This window comes from Schistocerca americana, chromosome 2 (genome assembly GCF_021461395.2).
Source record: "Schistocerca americana isolate TAMUIC-IGC-003095 chromosome 2, iqSchAmer2.1, whole genome shotgun sequence".
NCBI lineage: Eukaryota > Metazoa > Arthropoda > Insecta > Orthoptera > Acrididae > Schistocerca > Schistocerca americana.
In genome coordinates, this window is record NC_060120.1 from 789,651,840 (window position 1) to 789,667,534 (window position 15,695).

Consider the following 15,695-nt stretch of genomic DNA (forward strand, 5'->3'; position numbering starts at 1 on the left):
TTATACAACTTTAAATGAAAGAGGAAAAAGGCTTGTCCATACCTTGTTGTGCAATTACTAAAAAAATAATGCAGCGAAGCACAGGTAAACATAGGTGCTGCAAGCCAATGAATAAAAAACTTTACAAGCACATATTATTCAAATGTAGAGGATCAATGTGGAGATGTCTCAAAAAACACTTTCTTTCAGCTAAAGTACATGACAATGTAATGAGCAGTGGTGAGGATATTGGTAAGTTAATTTATTATGAAATTTTTGTCGTGCAAACAAAACAGCATAAATTCAACTACATAGCTTGAAAACTCAGATAAATGGCATTCCAGTAGTAACTACCATTTATTTCATGTACTACAAGATCTTCATTTACTAAGAAAGGTAAAATCGTTTAAAAAATATTTTTCCAATATGCTTGATGTATAAGAAAAGGAAATATTTTGTCACAAAAATATATTTCTTTAGAGAATTATTTTAACATTTTAATTATCTAGAGCATGCTGTGGATATGAGATGTCTCAAGAACATATAAAACTGTTAGCTAGTTCTTCTCAATACAAACAGGTAAAATCAAAAATGAAAAAGAGTGGATGTATTGATTCAACATTTAACACCACCGCTGAATATAAAGTTTTTCGTCAAAAAATACTAAAATTAATTATTTTTTTCTTTTGGTGAATGCTGAAGCACTACTGTTCCCAATAATATGTAGCCTCCACTTCCACTCATCTGAATATCAGGATGTGTTCTGTTGGGAAGAACCTGATGAGTCCGAAAGAATGTTTCTGTAAGGTGAGCATTAATGACACCACCATCCTTCTTTAATTTGATGTAAAGTTCAACTAAAGGCTCACGACACCAGGAATATACAGCAAAATTTCTTGATGGAGCGAGGTATGGTAGCAACTGTAAAACTATGTCAGCTGGATCTTCACGTCCAACAACAACTAGACCGTCAACATTTTGTGGTGACAGCAAATCCACAGCTCTGTCTAAATCCATCTCCCAACGTGGTTTCTTTACTTCGTTCATTTCAGAGACTGCATTTTTTCTTTTAAGGTCATGAAAAATTCTTTCTTCCTCTCGGCCGTCATTACTTGATGTTAAGGTCTGATGCGTGACTCCACTCCCTGAATCATCTAACCTAATATCACCTGAATTCAAAGTAAAATGATTATTTTCATCTGATCTATCACATGATAGCTGATCCCCTGTTAAAAGTTCATTCCTACTGAACTCTGTTTCTTCTACACTCTGCTTCAAATTTGTATCAGGACACACATCTACATGCCTTCCACTTTCGTCATTCATGACTGCGCCACAGCTACTAGACATAAAAGCAGTGACACCTGTAAGTTCCGAATGACCACTTTCCCCTCCGTTATTAATATCTTGTTGTACATGGTCTCCTGTCTGTGAATGACTAGTACTACTTTCAATAGCAACTTTTTTATTTAATTTTTCCATGAGACTCATGATACTAACACTGATTAGTCGCTTTTTCTGGGACTCACTGTAATTCATAGCAAAAATTGCCTGTCTTTGAGGTGTCATTCCTGGGAAAGTATGTACTAAATATCCATCGTCACCTAAATAATTGAGAAGTGCTGCTGTCGGTAATCCCTCACAGGAGCTTTCATAAACTATGTATGTCCCACCTGAACTGACACCTACACCAGTAATCAGTTGAGAGAGTGTGTCACAACGCAAACCTATTATTTTCATAGGGTCTTGTTTATAAATTATGTCACATACCAATCGTAGAGTAGGTTTCCTAATTAACACATAATCAAAATACTTCTTTTCTTTCTTACTTAAATATTTCTTTTGAGAATACTCAGTTTTCTCCTGAAATGTTTTACTGTTCTCTAAAAGCTGACTTACTATGTCACAACCAGACATTCCACTATCACGCAAGCTGACAATCTCCTCCTTGGATAATTTTTGAGAACTGTTATCACCAACTATATTTCTATTGTCTGTTCCACTGGCAACATCCTTTATAAGCTTTTCAACAAGGCTTTCAGCCTTGCTACACTCCTCCAACACAAAAACATTTCTTTTCTTTTCCTTTGGCACCATTCTGAAGGTTGTGGAAAAAGGTCGTCCAATGATGTTATCCAGTTCCAATTGGTTGTTTCCAATCATCACTGACAATTTGTTGGAAATTTTGTGAATTTTTGAATAATTCTTTCTCTGTATGACTACATAGTCACCTATTTTCATCATATTTTCCTTGGAGCGCTGAGCGTGAGTTCCTAGAAAAGAAAGAAAGCATCAGAGTGTAAAAGGCACTAATAAATAGCGGATTTAGGTCTTTTTTTATCAATGTACAATGCGAGTTAAGGAGATTGCTTACTTAAAACATGTAAGAACTAGTTGAAGATATTGTTACTTTGGTTTCTTACAAATTAAGTATTTATTAAATCAATCAAAATGATATACTTTAATTGTAGTGGATGGTACACAAGACAGTGACCAGAAATGTGTGAAAGTTGGAGCTGCTGAATGCAGCATTGTCAGATTGGTACATATGACAATCACTTTTTCCATAAGCAATGATTTCTTTCTCCTTACCCTTGGTAACACAAGGAAAGGAAGCAATTTGGGCCTCTGTCACTAGTTCTAACTCACATTTAGAAATAGTTTATGCAAAACAATTGTTATTTTTTCTTTCCTGTGTAATAAACAATGTGACTGCTCTATATACAGCTCTTATCTACACAAACAGGAATTGCAGTACCGTAAACATTACAAAATCAAAGCCATTACTAAGGCTGCATTCACAGTGGCTCCAACAATGGTCATCAGATGCCATTTCCAAAGATTTCCCAATAACATCGGCCAACAGCTTGGTCATTGTGCGTCTGATCTCATTTGTCAGTTTTTGATGGGACTGAGGAAGTTAGGTTAGAATCTATTCTAGTATGAAGTAGGTTATATTTTAAACTTTAAGGATGGGATGGATACCATGATGCCTCTGTGCTTGGAGACAAGTGCGCAAAAGACACTGAATGCAAGGAAATAAGCTATATCTGTCTCAAAAAGAATGCTGCGAGTACTGTACACTCTGTCCTCAGTTACTGCAATTACTGGAAAAATTTTATGAAGATAAGAAATGAAGGGAAAAACACCATGCCACAAAAGTTAAAAATGCTTTAACTTTGTGATGCCACTTTCCTTCTCTAACCAGCGATTAGTGTCGGAATGGAACACAGTCTCTCAAACTAACAGGCCACAATTGATGTTTTTCATATTTATACACACATATTATGAAAACATGTAGTTTCAATGAAACACTGCACTGATGGTCTCTCATAAACACTCAGAGTGAGGTTTATTATGCTACAGTGGCAAGATGTGTGACTTCGGAGAGTGAAGTTTTTGCCAATGAGTTTAGAAGCACATAATGGTTAACTTATGTGGTGAACGTATGTGTTTCTTTTATAGGTTGCATGGATAAAATGTGTGTATGTGCGAGTAAGCAAATATTATGTAAATAATGAAAGGTAGATTTTTGGTTTCACAGCATATCACTTTAATCTGAAAATGGTGAAAATTAATGCAGTACTGACAGGATATTCAGTTAAGCACATTCTAGTACACTTCATTGTTCTCCAAACACTTAACCAGTGGATTTGAGAAAGGAAGTAACAATATTCCTGGGGGCGGTATTATTTCTGATTGAGTGTTGGTTTTAATAAAGAAAATCAACAACATTACAGTGTCTTTTAGTGCACTAGCACAGCTGCCAAAATTCGGTATAGAACAAATTAAGAAATTCATAGTACAGGTATGTGTGGTGCAAAAGTGAAAATATTAGATTTTAAATTAGTATTTAGAGCATCTAAAATAACACTCAACAACTCACACAAAAACTCTGAAGCTGTACTTTTCAGAACATGGTGTAGCCCTAATTATTAGAAAGATATAATTGACAAATGTCAAATCTCAAAGTGTCGCTTCTAGTTTTACTTCAACCAGAACTGCATCTTTAATGTGAGAACCAGATTTTTTAACAGACCTCGACTCACACCTCCGCAAGTACGTGGCTACTCGAAATCTGTTTTGTTGAATTTATTTAACATTGTGCAGGCATACGTCAATTACCCTTCAATGGCTGTCATTCAGTATACATTTGAAATACAAACATTAAGTTTAATGTAAGATACTCTGAACACCCACAACACTGAAAAGTGGAAATACTTACGTACACCCCATTTGCAAACCACCTCATGTAACAGAATCACCACCCTACTGCCATAAAAACAACAGCAGCAAGGAGGAATAATAATCTGTAGACAGCTGATGTCCACCTACCACAACCCAGAATGACCAACTATAGTAACTTCACACAAAAGATACATCGTCCTATAAATTATTTTTCCAGGTTATAATCCACATCTAAAATTTCTGATAAAGATTTTGCCCACTTGTGGTTTCCAATAAAGCTGCAATTTCAGTCCACCAATAAAGCTGCAGTTTCAGTACATGGATTCCAAACTGCATCCGGTTATGATATTTTTTATGTTCAGGATGCCACAAACTCTGCCTCTAACTAAACTTACCAGTTTCTAACAGTTCATGTTTCATGTTTTTTCGGCCAATATATATATATATATATATATATGTATGTGTGGATGGATATGTGTGTGTGTGTGCGCGAGTGTATACCTGTCCTTTTTTCCCCCTAAGGTAAGACTTGCCGCTCCCGGGATTGGAATGACTCCTTACCCTCACCCTTAAAACCCACTTCCTTCCGTCTTTCCCTCTCCTTCCCTCTTTCCTGATGAGGCAACAGTTTGTTGCGAAAGCTTGAATTTTGTGTGTTTGTTTGTGTGTCTATCGACCTGCCAGCGCTTTCGTTCGGTAAGTCACCTCATCTTTGTTTTTTTATATATAATTTTTCCCACGTGGAATGGTTCCCTCATATATATATATATATATATATATATATATATATATATATATATATATATATATATATATATATATATAATGATTATAATAGAGGGAAACATTCCACGTAGGAAAAATATATCTAAAAACAAAGATGATGTGACTTACCAAATGAAAGTGCTGGCAGGTCGACAGACACACAAACAAACACAAACATACACACAAAATTCAAGCTTTCACAACAAACTGTTGCCTCATCAGGAAAGAGGGAAGGAGAGGGAAAGACGAAAGGATGTGGGTTTTAAGGGAGAGGCTAAGGAGTCATTCCAATCCCGGGAGCGGAAAGACTTACCTTAGGGGGGAAAAAGGACGGGTATACACTCGCACACACACACATATCCATCCACACATATACAGACACAAGCAGACATATTTGAAGACAAAGAGTTTGGGCAGAGATGTCAGTCGAGGCAGAAGTGCAGAGGCAAAGATGTTGTTGAATGACAGGTGAGGTATGAGTGGCGGCAACTTGAAATTAGCGGAGATTGAGGCCTGGTGGATAACGGGAAGAGAGGATATATTGAAGAGCAAGTTCCCATCTCCGGAGTTCGGATAGGTTGGTGTTAGTGGGAAGTATCCAGATAACCCGGACGGTGTAACACTGTGCCAAGATGTGCACCAAGGCATGTTTAGCCACAGGGTGATCCTCATTACCAACAAACACTGCCTGCCTGTGTCCATTCATGCGAATGGACAGTTTGTTACTAGTCATTCCCACATAGAATGCGTCACAGTGTAGGCAGGTCAGTTGGTAGATCACGTGGGTGCTCTGACACGTGGCTCTGCCTTTGATCGTGTACACCTTCCGGGTTACAGGACTGGAGTAGGTGGTGGTGGGATGGTGCATGGGACAGGCTTTACACCGGGGGCGGTTACAAGGATAGGAGCCAGAGGGTAGGGAAGGTGGTTTGGGGATTTCATAGTGATGAACTAACAGGTTACGAAGGTTAGGTGGACGGCGGAAAGACACTCTTGGTGGAGTGGGGAGGATTTCATGAAGGATGGATCTCATTTCAGGGCAGGATTTGAGGAAGTCGTATCCCTGCTGGAGAGCCACATTCAGAGTCTGGTCCAGTCCCGGAAAGTATCCTGTCACAAGTGGGGCACTTTTGTGGTTCTTCTGTGGGGGATTCTGGGTTCGAGGGGATGAGGAAGTGGCTCTGGTTATTTGCTTCTGTACCAGGTCGGGAGGGTAGTTGCGAGATGCGAAAGCTGTTGTCAGGTTGTTGGTGTAATGGTTCAGGGATTCCGGACTGGAGCAGATTCGTTTGCCACGAAGACCTAGGCTGTAGGGAAGGGACCGTTTGATGTGGAATGGGTGGCAGCTGTCATAATGGAGGTACTGTTGCTTGTTGGTGGGTTTGATGTGGACGGACGTGTGAAGCTGGCTATTGGACAGGTGGAGGTCAACGTCAAGGAAAGTGGCATGGGATTTGGAGTAGGACCAGGTGAATCTGATGGAACCAAAGGAGTTGAGGTTGGAGAGGAAATTCTGAAGTTCTTCTTCACTGTGAGTCCAGATCATGAAGATGTCATCAATAAATCTGTACCAAACTTTGGGTTGGCAGGCCTGGGTAACCAAGAAGGCTTCCTCTAAGCGACCCATGAATAGGTTGGCGTACGAGGGGGCCATCCTGGTACCCATGGCTGTTCCCTTTAATTGTTGGTATGTTTGGCCTTCAAAAGTGAAGAAGTTGTGGGTCAGGATGAAGCTGGCTAAGGTGATGAGGAAAGAGGTTTTAGGTAGGGTGGCAGGTGATCGGCGTGAAAGGAAGTGCTCCATCGCAGCGAGGCCCTGGACGTGTGGAATATTTGTGTATAAGGAAGTGGCATCAATGGTTACAAGGATGGTTTCCGGGGGTAACAGATTGGGTAAGGATTCCAGGCGTTCGAGAAAGTGGTTGGTGTCTTTGATGAAGGATGGGAGACTGCATGTAATGGGTTGAAGGTGTTGATCTATGTAGGCAGAGATACGTTCTGTGGGGGCTTGGTAACCAGCTACAATGGGGCGGCCGGGATGATTGGGTTTGTGGATTTTAGGAAGAAGGTAGAAGGTAGGGGTGCGGGGTGTCGGTGGGGTCAGGAGGTTGATGGAGTCAGGTGAAAGGTTTTGCAGGGGGCCTAAGGTTCTGAGGAACCTTGAAGCTCCGCCTGGACATCGTGAATGGGGTTACCTTGGCAAACTTTGTATGTGGTGTTGTCTGAAAGCTGACGCAGTCCCTCAGCCACATACTCCCGACGATCAAGTACCACGGTTGTGGAACCCTTGTCCGCCGGAAGAATGACGATGGATCGGTCAGCCTTCAGATCACGGATAGCCAGGGCTTCAGCAGTGGTGATGTTGGGAGTAGGATTAAGGTTTTTTAAGAAGGATTGAGATGCAAGGCTGGAAGTCAGAAATTCCTGGAAGGTTTGGAGAGGGTGATTTTGAGGAAGAGGAGGTGGGTCCCGCTGTGACGGAGGACGGAACTGTTCCAGGCAGGGTTCAATTTGGATGGTGTCTTGGGGAGTTGGATCATTAGGAGTAGGATTAGGATTATTTTTCTTCGTGGCAAAGTGATATTTCCAGCAGAGAGTACGGGTGTAGGACAGTAAATCTTTGATGAGGGCTGTTTGGTTGAATCTGGGAGTGGGGCTGAAGGTGAGGCCTTTGGATAGGACAGAGGTTTCGGATTGGGAGAGAGGTTTGGAGGAAAGGTTAACTACTGAATTAGGGTGTTGTGGTTCCAGGTTGTGTTGATTGGAATTTTGAGGTTTTGGAGGGAGTGGAGCTGGAAGTGGGAGATTGAGTAGATGGGAGAGACTGGGTTGGTGTGCAATGAGAGGGGGTTGAGGTTTGCTGGAAAGGTTGTGCAGGGTGAGCGAGTTGCCTTTCCGGAGGTGGGAAACCAGGAGATTGGATAGTTTTTTGAGGTGGAGGGTGGCATGCTGTTCTAATTTACGGTTGGCCTGTAGGAGGATGCTCTGAACAGCCGGTGTGGACGTGGGAGAGGAAAGATTAAGGACTTTTATTAAGGATAGGAGTTGACGGGTGTGTTCATTGGCTGAGTTGATGTGTAGGTGAAGGATTAGGTGGGTGAGGGCAATGGATTGTTCAGTTTGGAACTGGTATAGGGACTGATGGAAAGAAGGGTTGCAGCCTGAGATGGGAACTTTAAGTGTGAGGCCTTTGGGGGTAATGCCAAATGTCAGACAGGCCTGAGCAAATAGAATATGGGAGCGTAATCTGGCTAGGGCGAAGGCATGTTTGCGGAGGGAATGTAAATAAAACTTAATGGGGTCGTTGTGGGGGTGTTGTGAGGGTGACATGGTATTAGAAGGTGGAACGTGTAACACGAGGCTGAAATGAAAATAAAAATATATGGGGAGAGATAAAGGTGAACTAGAAAGCAACTGGAGATCTGGTATGAAAAAAGGCGAAAAAGTGTTGGTTAAGTTGATCCTGTGGTGAACTTGGGTTGGTAGGTAGCGATGTGCATAAAGGTTAGGTGGTTGTGTTGCCGCTAAAACACGTTAAAGAACGGAGAAATTCGGGAAAATTTCGAAAAAAACGTGTAAATGTACGAAAAGGAGTGGTGTTGTGGTGAAAGATTACGAAAATGGGGCTAACACTTGTCTGACGAAGAAATAATGAAGTTAAAACCTGTGGGGAGCGGTTAAAAATGATCAGTGATGTGCGAAAAACGGAAGTGGAAATAAAGTGAAAGTTATTAGAACTTCTCCAGCAGGGATACGACTTCCTCAAATCCTGCCCTGAAATGAGATCCATCCTTCATGAAATCCTCCCCACTCCACCAAGAGTGTCTTTCCGCCGTCCACCTAACCTTCGTAACCTGTTAGTTCATCCCTATGAAATCCCCAAACCACCTTCCCTACCCTCTGGCTCCTATCCTTGTAACCGCCCCCGGTGTAAAACCTGTCCCATGCACCCTCCCACCACCACCTACTCCAGTCCTGTAACCCGGAAGGTGTACACGATCAAAGGCAGAGCCACGTGTCAGAGCACCCACGTGATCTACCAACTGACCTGCCTACACTGTGACACACTCTATGTGGGAATGACTAGTAACAAACTGTCCATTCGCATGAATGGACACAGGCAGGCAGTGTTTGTTGGTAATGAGGATCACCCTGTGGCTAAACATGCCTTGGTGCACATCTTGGCACAGTGTTACACCGTCCGGGTTATCTGGATACTTCCCACTAACACCAACCTATCCGAACTCCGGAGATGGGAACTTGCTCTTCAATATATCCTCTCTTCCCGTTATCCACCAGGCCTCAATCTCCGCTAATTTCAAGTTGCCGCCACTCATACCTCACCTGTCATTCAACAACATCTTTGCCTCTGCACTTCTGCCTCGACTGACATCTCTGCCCAAACTCTTTGTCTTCAAATATGTCTGCTTGTGTCTGTATATGTGTGGATGGATATGTGTGTGTGTGCGAGTGTATACCCGTCCTTTTTTCCCCCTAAGGTAAGTCTTTCCGCTCCCGGGATTGGAATGACTCCTTACCCTCTCCCTTAAAACCCACATCCTTTCGTCTTTCCCTTTTTCCTGATGAGGCAACAGTTTGTTGCGAAAGCTTGAATTTTGTGTGTATGTTTGTGTTTGTTTGTGTGTCTGTCGACCTGCCAGCACTTTCATTTGGTAAGTCACATCATCTTTGTTTTTTTATATATATATATATATATATATATATATATATATATATATATATATATATATATAAAAGAAAGATGATGAAACTTACCAAACAAAAGCGCTGGCAGGTCGATAGACACACAAACAAACACAAACATACACACAAAATTCTAGCTTTCGCAACCAATGGTTGCCTCGTCAGGAAAGAGCACGTGGAATGTTTCCCTCTATTATATATATATATATATGTCTGCTTGTGTCTGTATGTGTGCGTGTGTGCAAGTGTATACCTGTCCTTTTTTCCCCCTAAGGTAAGTCTTTCCGCTCCCGGGATTGGAATGACTCCTTACCCTCTCCCTTAAAACCCACTTCCTTTCGTCTTCCCCTCTCCTTCCCTCTTTCCTGATGAGGCAACAGTTTGTTGCGAAAGCTTGAATTTTGTGTGTATGTTTGTGTTTGTTTGTGTGTCTATCGACCTGCCTGCGCTTTCGTTCGGTAAGTCACCTCATCTTTGTTTTTTATATATATATAAACTCAAATGAATTTCACCAGTTGTCATCTGAAATATGTACGTTCGGATAGTGAGATCAGCTACATTGTGACCATGCACAAAGAGGCGTACTGATTTGAAACAATTGGCTGTCTTTGGCTGATGTTTGTCGGCGGTGGAATCCACTGATATCAGTGCCACTCCGACCACACCCTAAGGAATACCACAGACACGCTCAGAAATGCATTCACGAGCATTGAGTGACTGTTCCTTATGAACAACATACTATTGTGCATTATTCTTAGTGCAACATTACCATCTAGCTTTTTTACATACATTTTCATTCTCTCATATACATGATAGCCCTTCCTTCTTTGGCACTGCTAAACATCTAATGATCACACTTTCTGTTTTGCTTTCCACTCTTGACTTATCTTTTCATTCACTCTGTTGTCTCTCTCTCCAGTACCACAGCAGGCAGTATCATGCCGCATGCAATTTCTGAAAATTAGTTACTAGTCCCTTCCCTTAAAGCACCTTATCTGTAAAGAGGGAACATTTGGGACAAGGAGCTTGTAATTCAATTATTTCATTTGTGACTTGTTGCTTGTCACATTTCATGTTAACAGAACTATCTAAATTGTTTTACTATAGTATGAATATTTATTTTTAACTAGTCTTTCTTAAGAAGAAAACAGGTTAATTTCTGGTTATCTGCATCCATAGGAACAATAGTGAAGTATCTTAAATGTCAACATTGCCGCCTTTAGCAGCATTTATTGTTAATTTTCCACTGTTGGCCATTTCTGACTAATTTGCCATTTTCAGGCACTAGTTGACGTGCATGCATGAGGGACAAGCCTTTAAGCTGTCGAACCACTGGCATATAGCAGGCAAACATAAAACTACCTGCCATATGTTGGTGCTGGATAGCTTAGTGGCTTGTCCTCACACTTGTCAGCAACTGTGTGAAAATGACATAATAGTCAAAACTAGCCAATAGCAGAAAATAATAATTACAAACAAAAGTGGAAATGTTGACACTTAAGAAATTTTGTACTGCTGTGGTACTTGCCAAAAGGAAAATAACTGAATAGTGAAGTATATCTAAAAACAAAGATGTAGTGACTTACCAAATGAAAGTGCTGGCAGGTCGAAAGACACACAAACAAACACAAACATACACACAAAATTCAAGCTTTCGCAACAAACTGTTGCCTCATCAGGAAAGAGGGAAAGACGAAAGGATGTGGGTTTTAAGGGAGAGGGTAAGGAGTCATTCCGTAGTGAGATGTGAAATTTTACTGCAGTCCTATAAACAATTAAGGCTGAAGCACATAGCAGATTTAGAGAGATATCAGCAACTGCACAAATAAACCAGAAAGCATTAGGCCTTCTTTGAGGAAAGGCACAAGCAATATCAGAGCAATTATCAACCTGCACACACAAGATACAGTTAGAAGGAAGCTTTCAGCAAAAATACTAAATACTAATCATGAATGTATCATTTTGCAAATGGATAATTATTTACTGAAGTTTTTTTTTTCATAAGGATTAAGATCAATTTTACACTGCAAGTTGAGAATACAGATAAGAGTTGCATTGCCAGCGAAGTACTGTATTTGCAGTATATGAGAAAGCTTACAATTCAGAAACAAAACCAGTAAAGATGGTTTCCTTGACAGAATGACTACTGTTGCTTGAAATCTGTGACAGAATTAGACCTTACATTATTAAAGCAAAGCACTGCAAGAATCTCTTTCAACACAACAAAATATTTATCAAACCAAAAATATAAAGAAAAGTAAAGTTCAAATGTAATGAGGTACACTTTCATGCAAACAATAATTGGAACACAACAGAATTCTGAGTTAAACAAAATTATTCAGTAATGTCCTTGGAAATACATAATGATAATATAAGAGAAACAAAGGAGACAACATTTTTAGTGGGTAGATATCAAAATTGATCTGTAAAGATGGTCGATGGCCCAGTAAGAAAAAATGCAGGCATCACTGTACATGCATTTCAAGAAATCTTTAACTGATTATATGTTCAAGGGATAAATCAGAAAGACAGATAGTTAACAATGACAGCACTGATAATGCAGTAACAATGGCAATGTGGTGTATAAAGCCATTAAAAGTATGAAGAAGGAAAGTGTGCCAGCAGACACCAGCGTTATATTAAAACAGAAAGGAACTTGCAAAACTGGTTACTGGATGTCTACAGAGAAAAACAACTCCCTAATATTGGAACAATGCTGTACTTATTCTATTTCACAAGAAAGGAGACAGACAACAAGATATAAGAAGCTATCAGTCTCTTCTCCACGATGCACCTGTACAAGCAACTCACTAAAATTATCACCATCTACATAAGAAAAAACATTTGATTTAACCAGGCTCGCTTGACAAGTGGCTATACCACAATGAATCATTTACAAGTCATGAATGAAATTACAAAACAGAGCAGACAATATGAATATTGTAAAAAATCACTTTGTCTGGGGTACATATATTTGGAGTCACTATCAACAAAATCTTTGCTGTTAGCCCTTGAAAATCACGGCAATAATTCATATTACATTAGCATATTCTCTTCTATTCACAGGAAGTTGTAACACACAGCAACATGTTTAATGGGGTACAGGTAAGCTTGCATTCTCAGTGCAGATCCGTTGAACATCCAATTGTGCATGGGACTATGTGGCTTGCTTACACTACTGTGCCTGTCAACAGGCTCAAGGGATCATTTGCAGCTCAGTCTGTGTGTGCACTGTCACCTTCTGGCAAGACTGGTTGGTTGCACAAGACAGTGCCCACTGGTGTAAACCACAGTGACATCATTCGAACATAGAATCATTATTGTGAGACACTGAAAATCTGCTTCACTCACAGATAATAACAATATCTGATGACAACTACCTACAAATTATGGCTTACTGGAGGAGAATGTGACTGTGCATTGCCTATTCAAAGGCAACTGAGAGGGCTGGGTCGACCAAGACTGCATGGAACTATCTCCACATAATCAATACGGTTTTCAGGTACCCATTATGAAAAAATAAAAAAGACTCCTCCCCCACCCCACTCCCCGCTTGTTTTACAGTGAAAGAGGAGGGCAAGGGAACACCTGGAATGGAACCTAGATCAATGACATCGGTTATCTTAACCAACAAGCGGAGAATTTGTTTGAAGCCTTATGATCACCACAGAAGAGATGGTTATGTACAATGAATACGAGGATTACCCTTTGGTAGCTCATTTAATTCAGTCCATAATGAGCATCACCATGTCCAATAATCACTCGTTTTGATGACAATGACATTCTGCACCACTTGTTAATTTTATTAATTACAAAACAGTTCTGTTAAAATTTTCATTAATTTTGGTTACTGAAATCTCTCAAAAGTCTTTGAACATTAAAGTTCTCGAGTTTCGCAGATGTCAGTGTGCATATTGTCATGTTCAGAATCTGCATGGTAGTAGCATTAGTCAACACTGAGGACGCACCTGATATAGGTATTACTTGTGAGCCTTCTAATCACAAACTGTCAATTTTGGATGATTTGATATTGCTTATAGATGGGCATTAATAACAAACTGTTATGTTCAAACAATGTAATACTTTAAAATACGAATATGTCAGATTGTATGTAATACTTCAAAATACGAATATGTCAGGTTCTACTGGCAATATTGTGAACAGGACAGATTGCTAGTCACCATGTAATGGAGATGCTGAGTCACAATTAGGCGCAACAAGAAGACTGTCAAGTAAGCTTTTGGCGAAAAAGGGCTTTATCAGAATTATGCAACATGCAAAACAAACACACACACACACACACACACACACACACACACATACACACACAGGCGCACGCGCAACCACAGTCTCTGGCTGCCGAGACCAGACTGCGAGCATCAGCACATGATGGGAGAAGCAATCTGGGTGGTGGGGGTAAGGACGAGGCTGGGGCAGTTAGGGGGATAGATAGCAGCACAGGGGTGGGGGACGGTAAAGTGCTGCTTGTAGGAGGGTGGGGAGAGGGTAAGGGAGCTGATTTAATTTTGCAAATTTTTTTGCACATATTTCTACACATTTTAGGTATTTTTACATGTTTTTAGCCTCCACCATAGACCCTTGCTCCTTCTATTTTCATCAATACAGAAAATTTCCTTATCCATGGCCAGAATCCAGTCCCACACACTGATTCTGCATTGTTGCTTAGCTCATGGGATCCGCCCAAATGGCCTTACCTTCAAATTACCCATTGCCGATTGCAACCCTTCCTTCCACTATGACCTCAAACTGTTCGGATTCTGCCAGTCCTTAACCCTCACCAACATAGTCCAGCAAAACCATAAGAATCAGGCCCAATGCTCCTTGCAGTACCTTCTCTCCATCCATAACATTCTCCTGACATGCAATCTCATATCACACACTGAAACTCTTGCCCTCCAGGAACTTGAACAGCATGCACAACGTCACCTCAAAAAACTCTCCAACCTGTTCACTTCCTACTCCCACCTTGGACTGCCACTATCCACCACCTCTACAACAACCTCCAAACCTCTGCCACGTCCCCTCATAGCTGACAAATCCTGCCTCACAGACTACTACATTTATCCCACCCTCAAAACTCCCTTCAACCCCCACGTAGAATCCAGAACCTCAACAGACCCGAAACAAAGTCATGAACACTTCCTCTAAAAGCCTGAGCCACACAGCAGTATCAGTCCTTTCCAAAGGCCTCACCTTTTACCACACTACAAAATTCAATCATGCAGGGCTTGTTAAAGACCTCCTCTCCTTCTCCCGGTCTCTACAGTAGAAACACTTTTTCGTCACCAACCAAAGACCAAATGTTGAACCCTGCCTGATTCAGTTCACTCCTTCATCCAACTATGATCCACCCACACTGTCCCCAAATCACCCACTGTTAACTTTCCAGAATTGCTTAACCTCTAATCTTGCCTCACCATCATTCACCAAATCCCTCAACATGCAAAATAATCTAACTTCTGCAGAAAGAACTGCAATCCCACATAAAAACTTATCCCAACCTTATAATCCTACCTGCTGACAAAAACTCCACCACTGCTGTTTTGAACTGCAAGGATTACCTGGCAGAAGGACTTCGCCAGCTGTCAGATTCACCTACAAACCTTGCCACGGTGACACTATTCTAGAAATCCAGCAGGATCTCCAGTCTCTCCTCAAATCCTTAGACTCATTGCAAAACCTCTCCCCATTGTCCATCTCTCTCTCTCTCTCTCTCTCTCTCTCTCTCTCTCCCCCCCCCTCTCTCCCTTCCACCCCCCACCCCTACCACCCCCCACACTCCTACCTCCTACACACTTCCTAAAGTCCCTAAACTCAACCATCCAGGGCACCCATTGTGCATTGTGGCTGGTTACTGTGCCCGCACTACAAGAATCTCTGCTCTCACAGACTGACACCTTCAGCCTATTACCCGCAATCTATCCTCCTACCCCTAAAAGATACCAACCATTTCCTCCACCAATTCTCCAGAGTTTTTGTTTCTTCACCACACGGTGCCCTGCTCGTCACTATTAATGGCACCTCCCTTTACACTAACA

The 15,695-nt window shown here is 41.1% G+C and overlaps 1 protein-coding gene across 3 annotated transcripts in view; it reads right to left on the reverse strand.

Annotated features, from left to right (window-relative positions):
* Positions 1 to 317: 317 nt before the first annotated feature.
* LOC124595248 (tRNA (adenine(58)-N(1))-methyltransferase non-catalytic subunit TRM6) overlaps positions 318 to 15,695 on the reverse strand; it is a 42,846-nt gene continuing 27,468 nt past the window's right edge. For all 3 annotated transcript variants that reach the window (XM_047133912.1, XM_047133911.1, XM_047133910.1), the window contains exon 4: positions 318 to 2,252. In XM_047133912.1, coding sequence (XP_046989868.1) covers positions 649 to 2,252 — 1,604 coding nt within the window. In that variant the 3' untranslated portion in view covers positions 318 to 648. The remainder of the gene's footprint in view (positions 2,253 to 15,695) is intronic.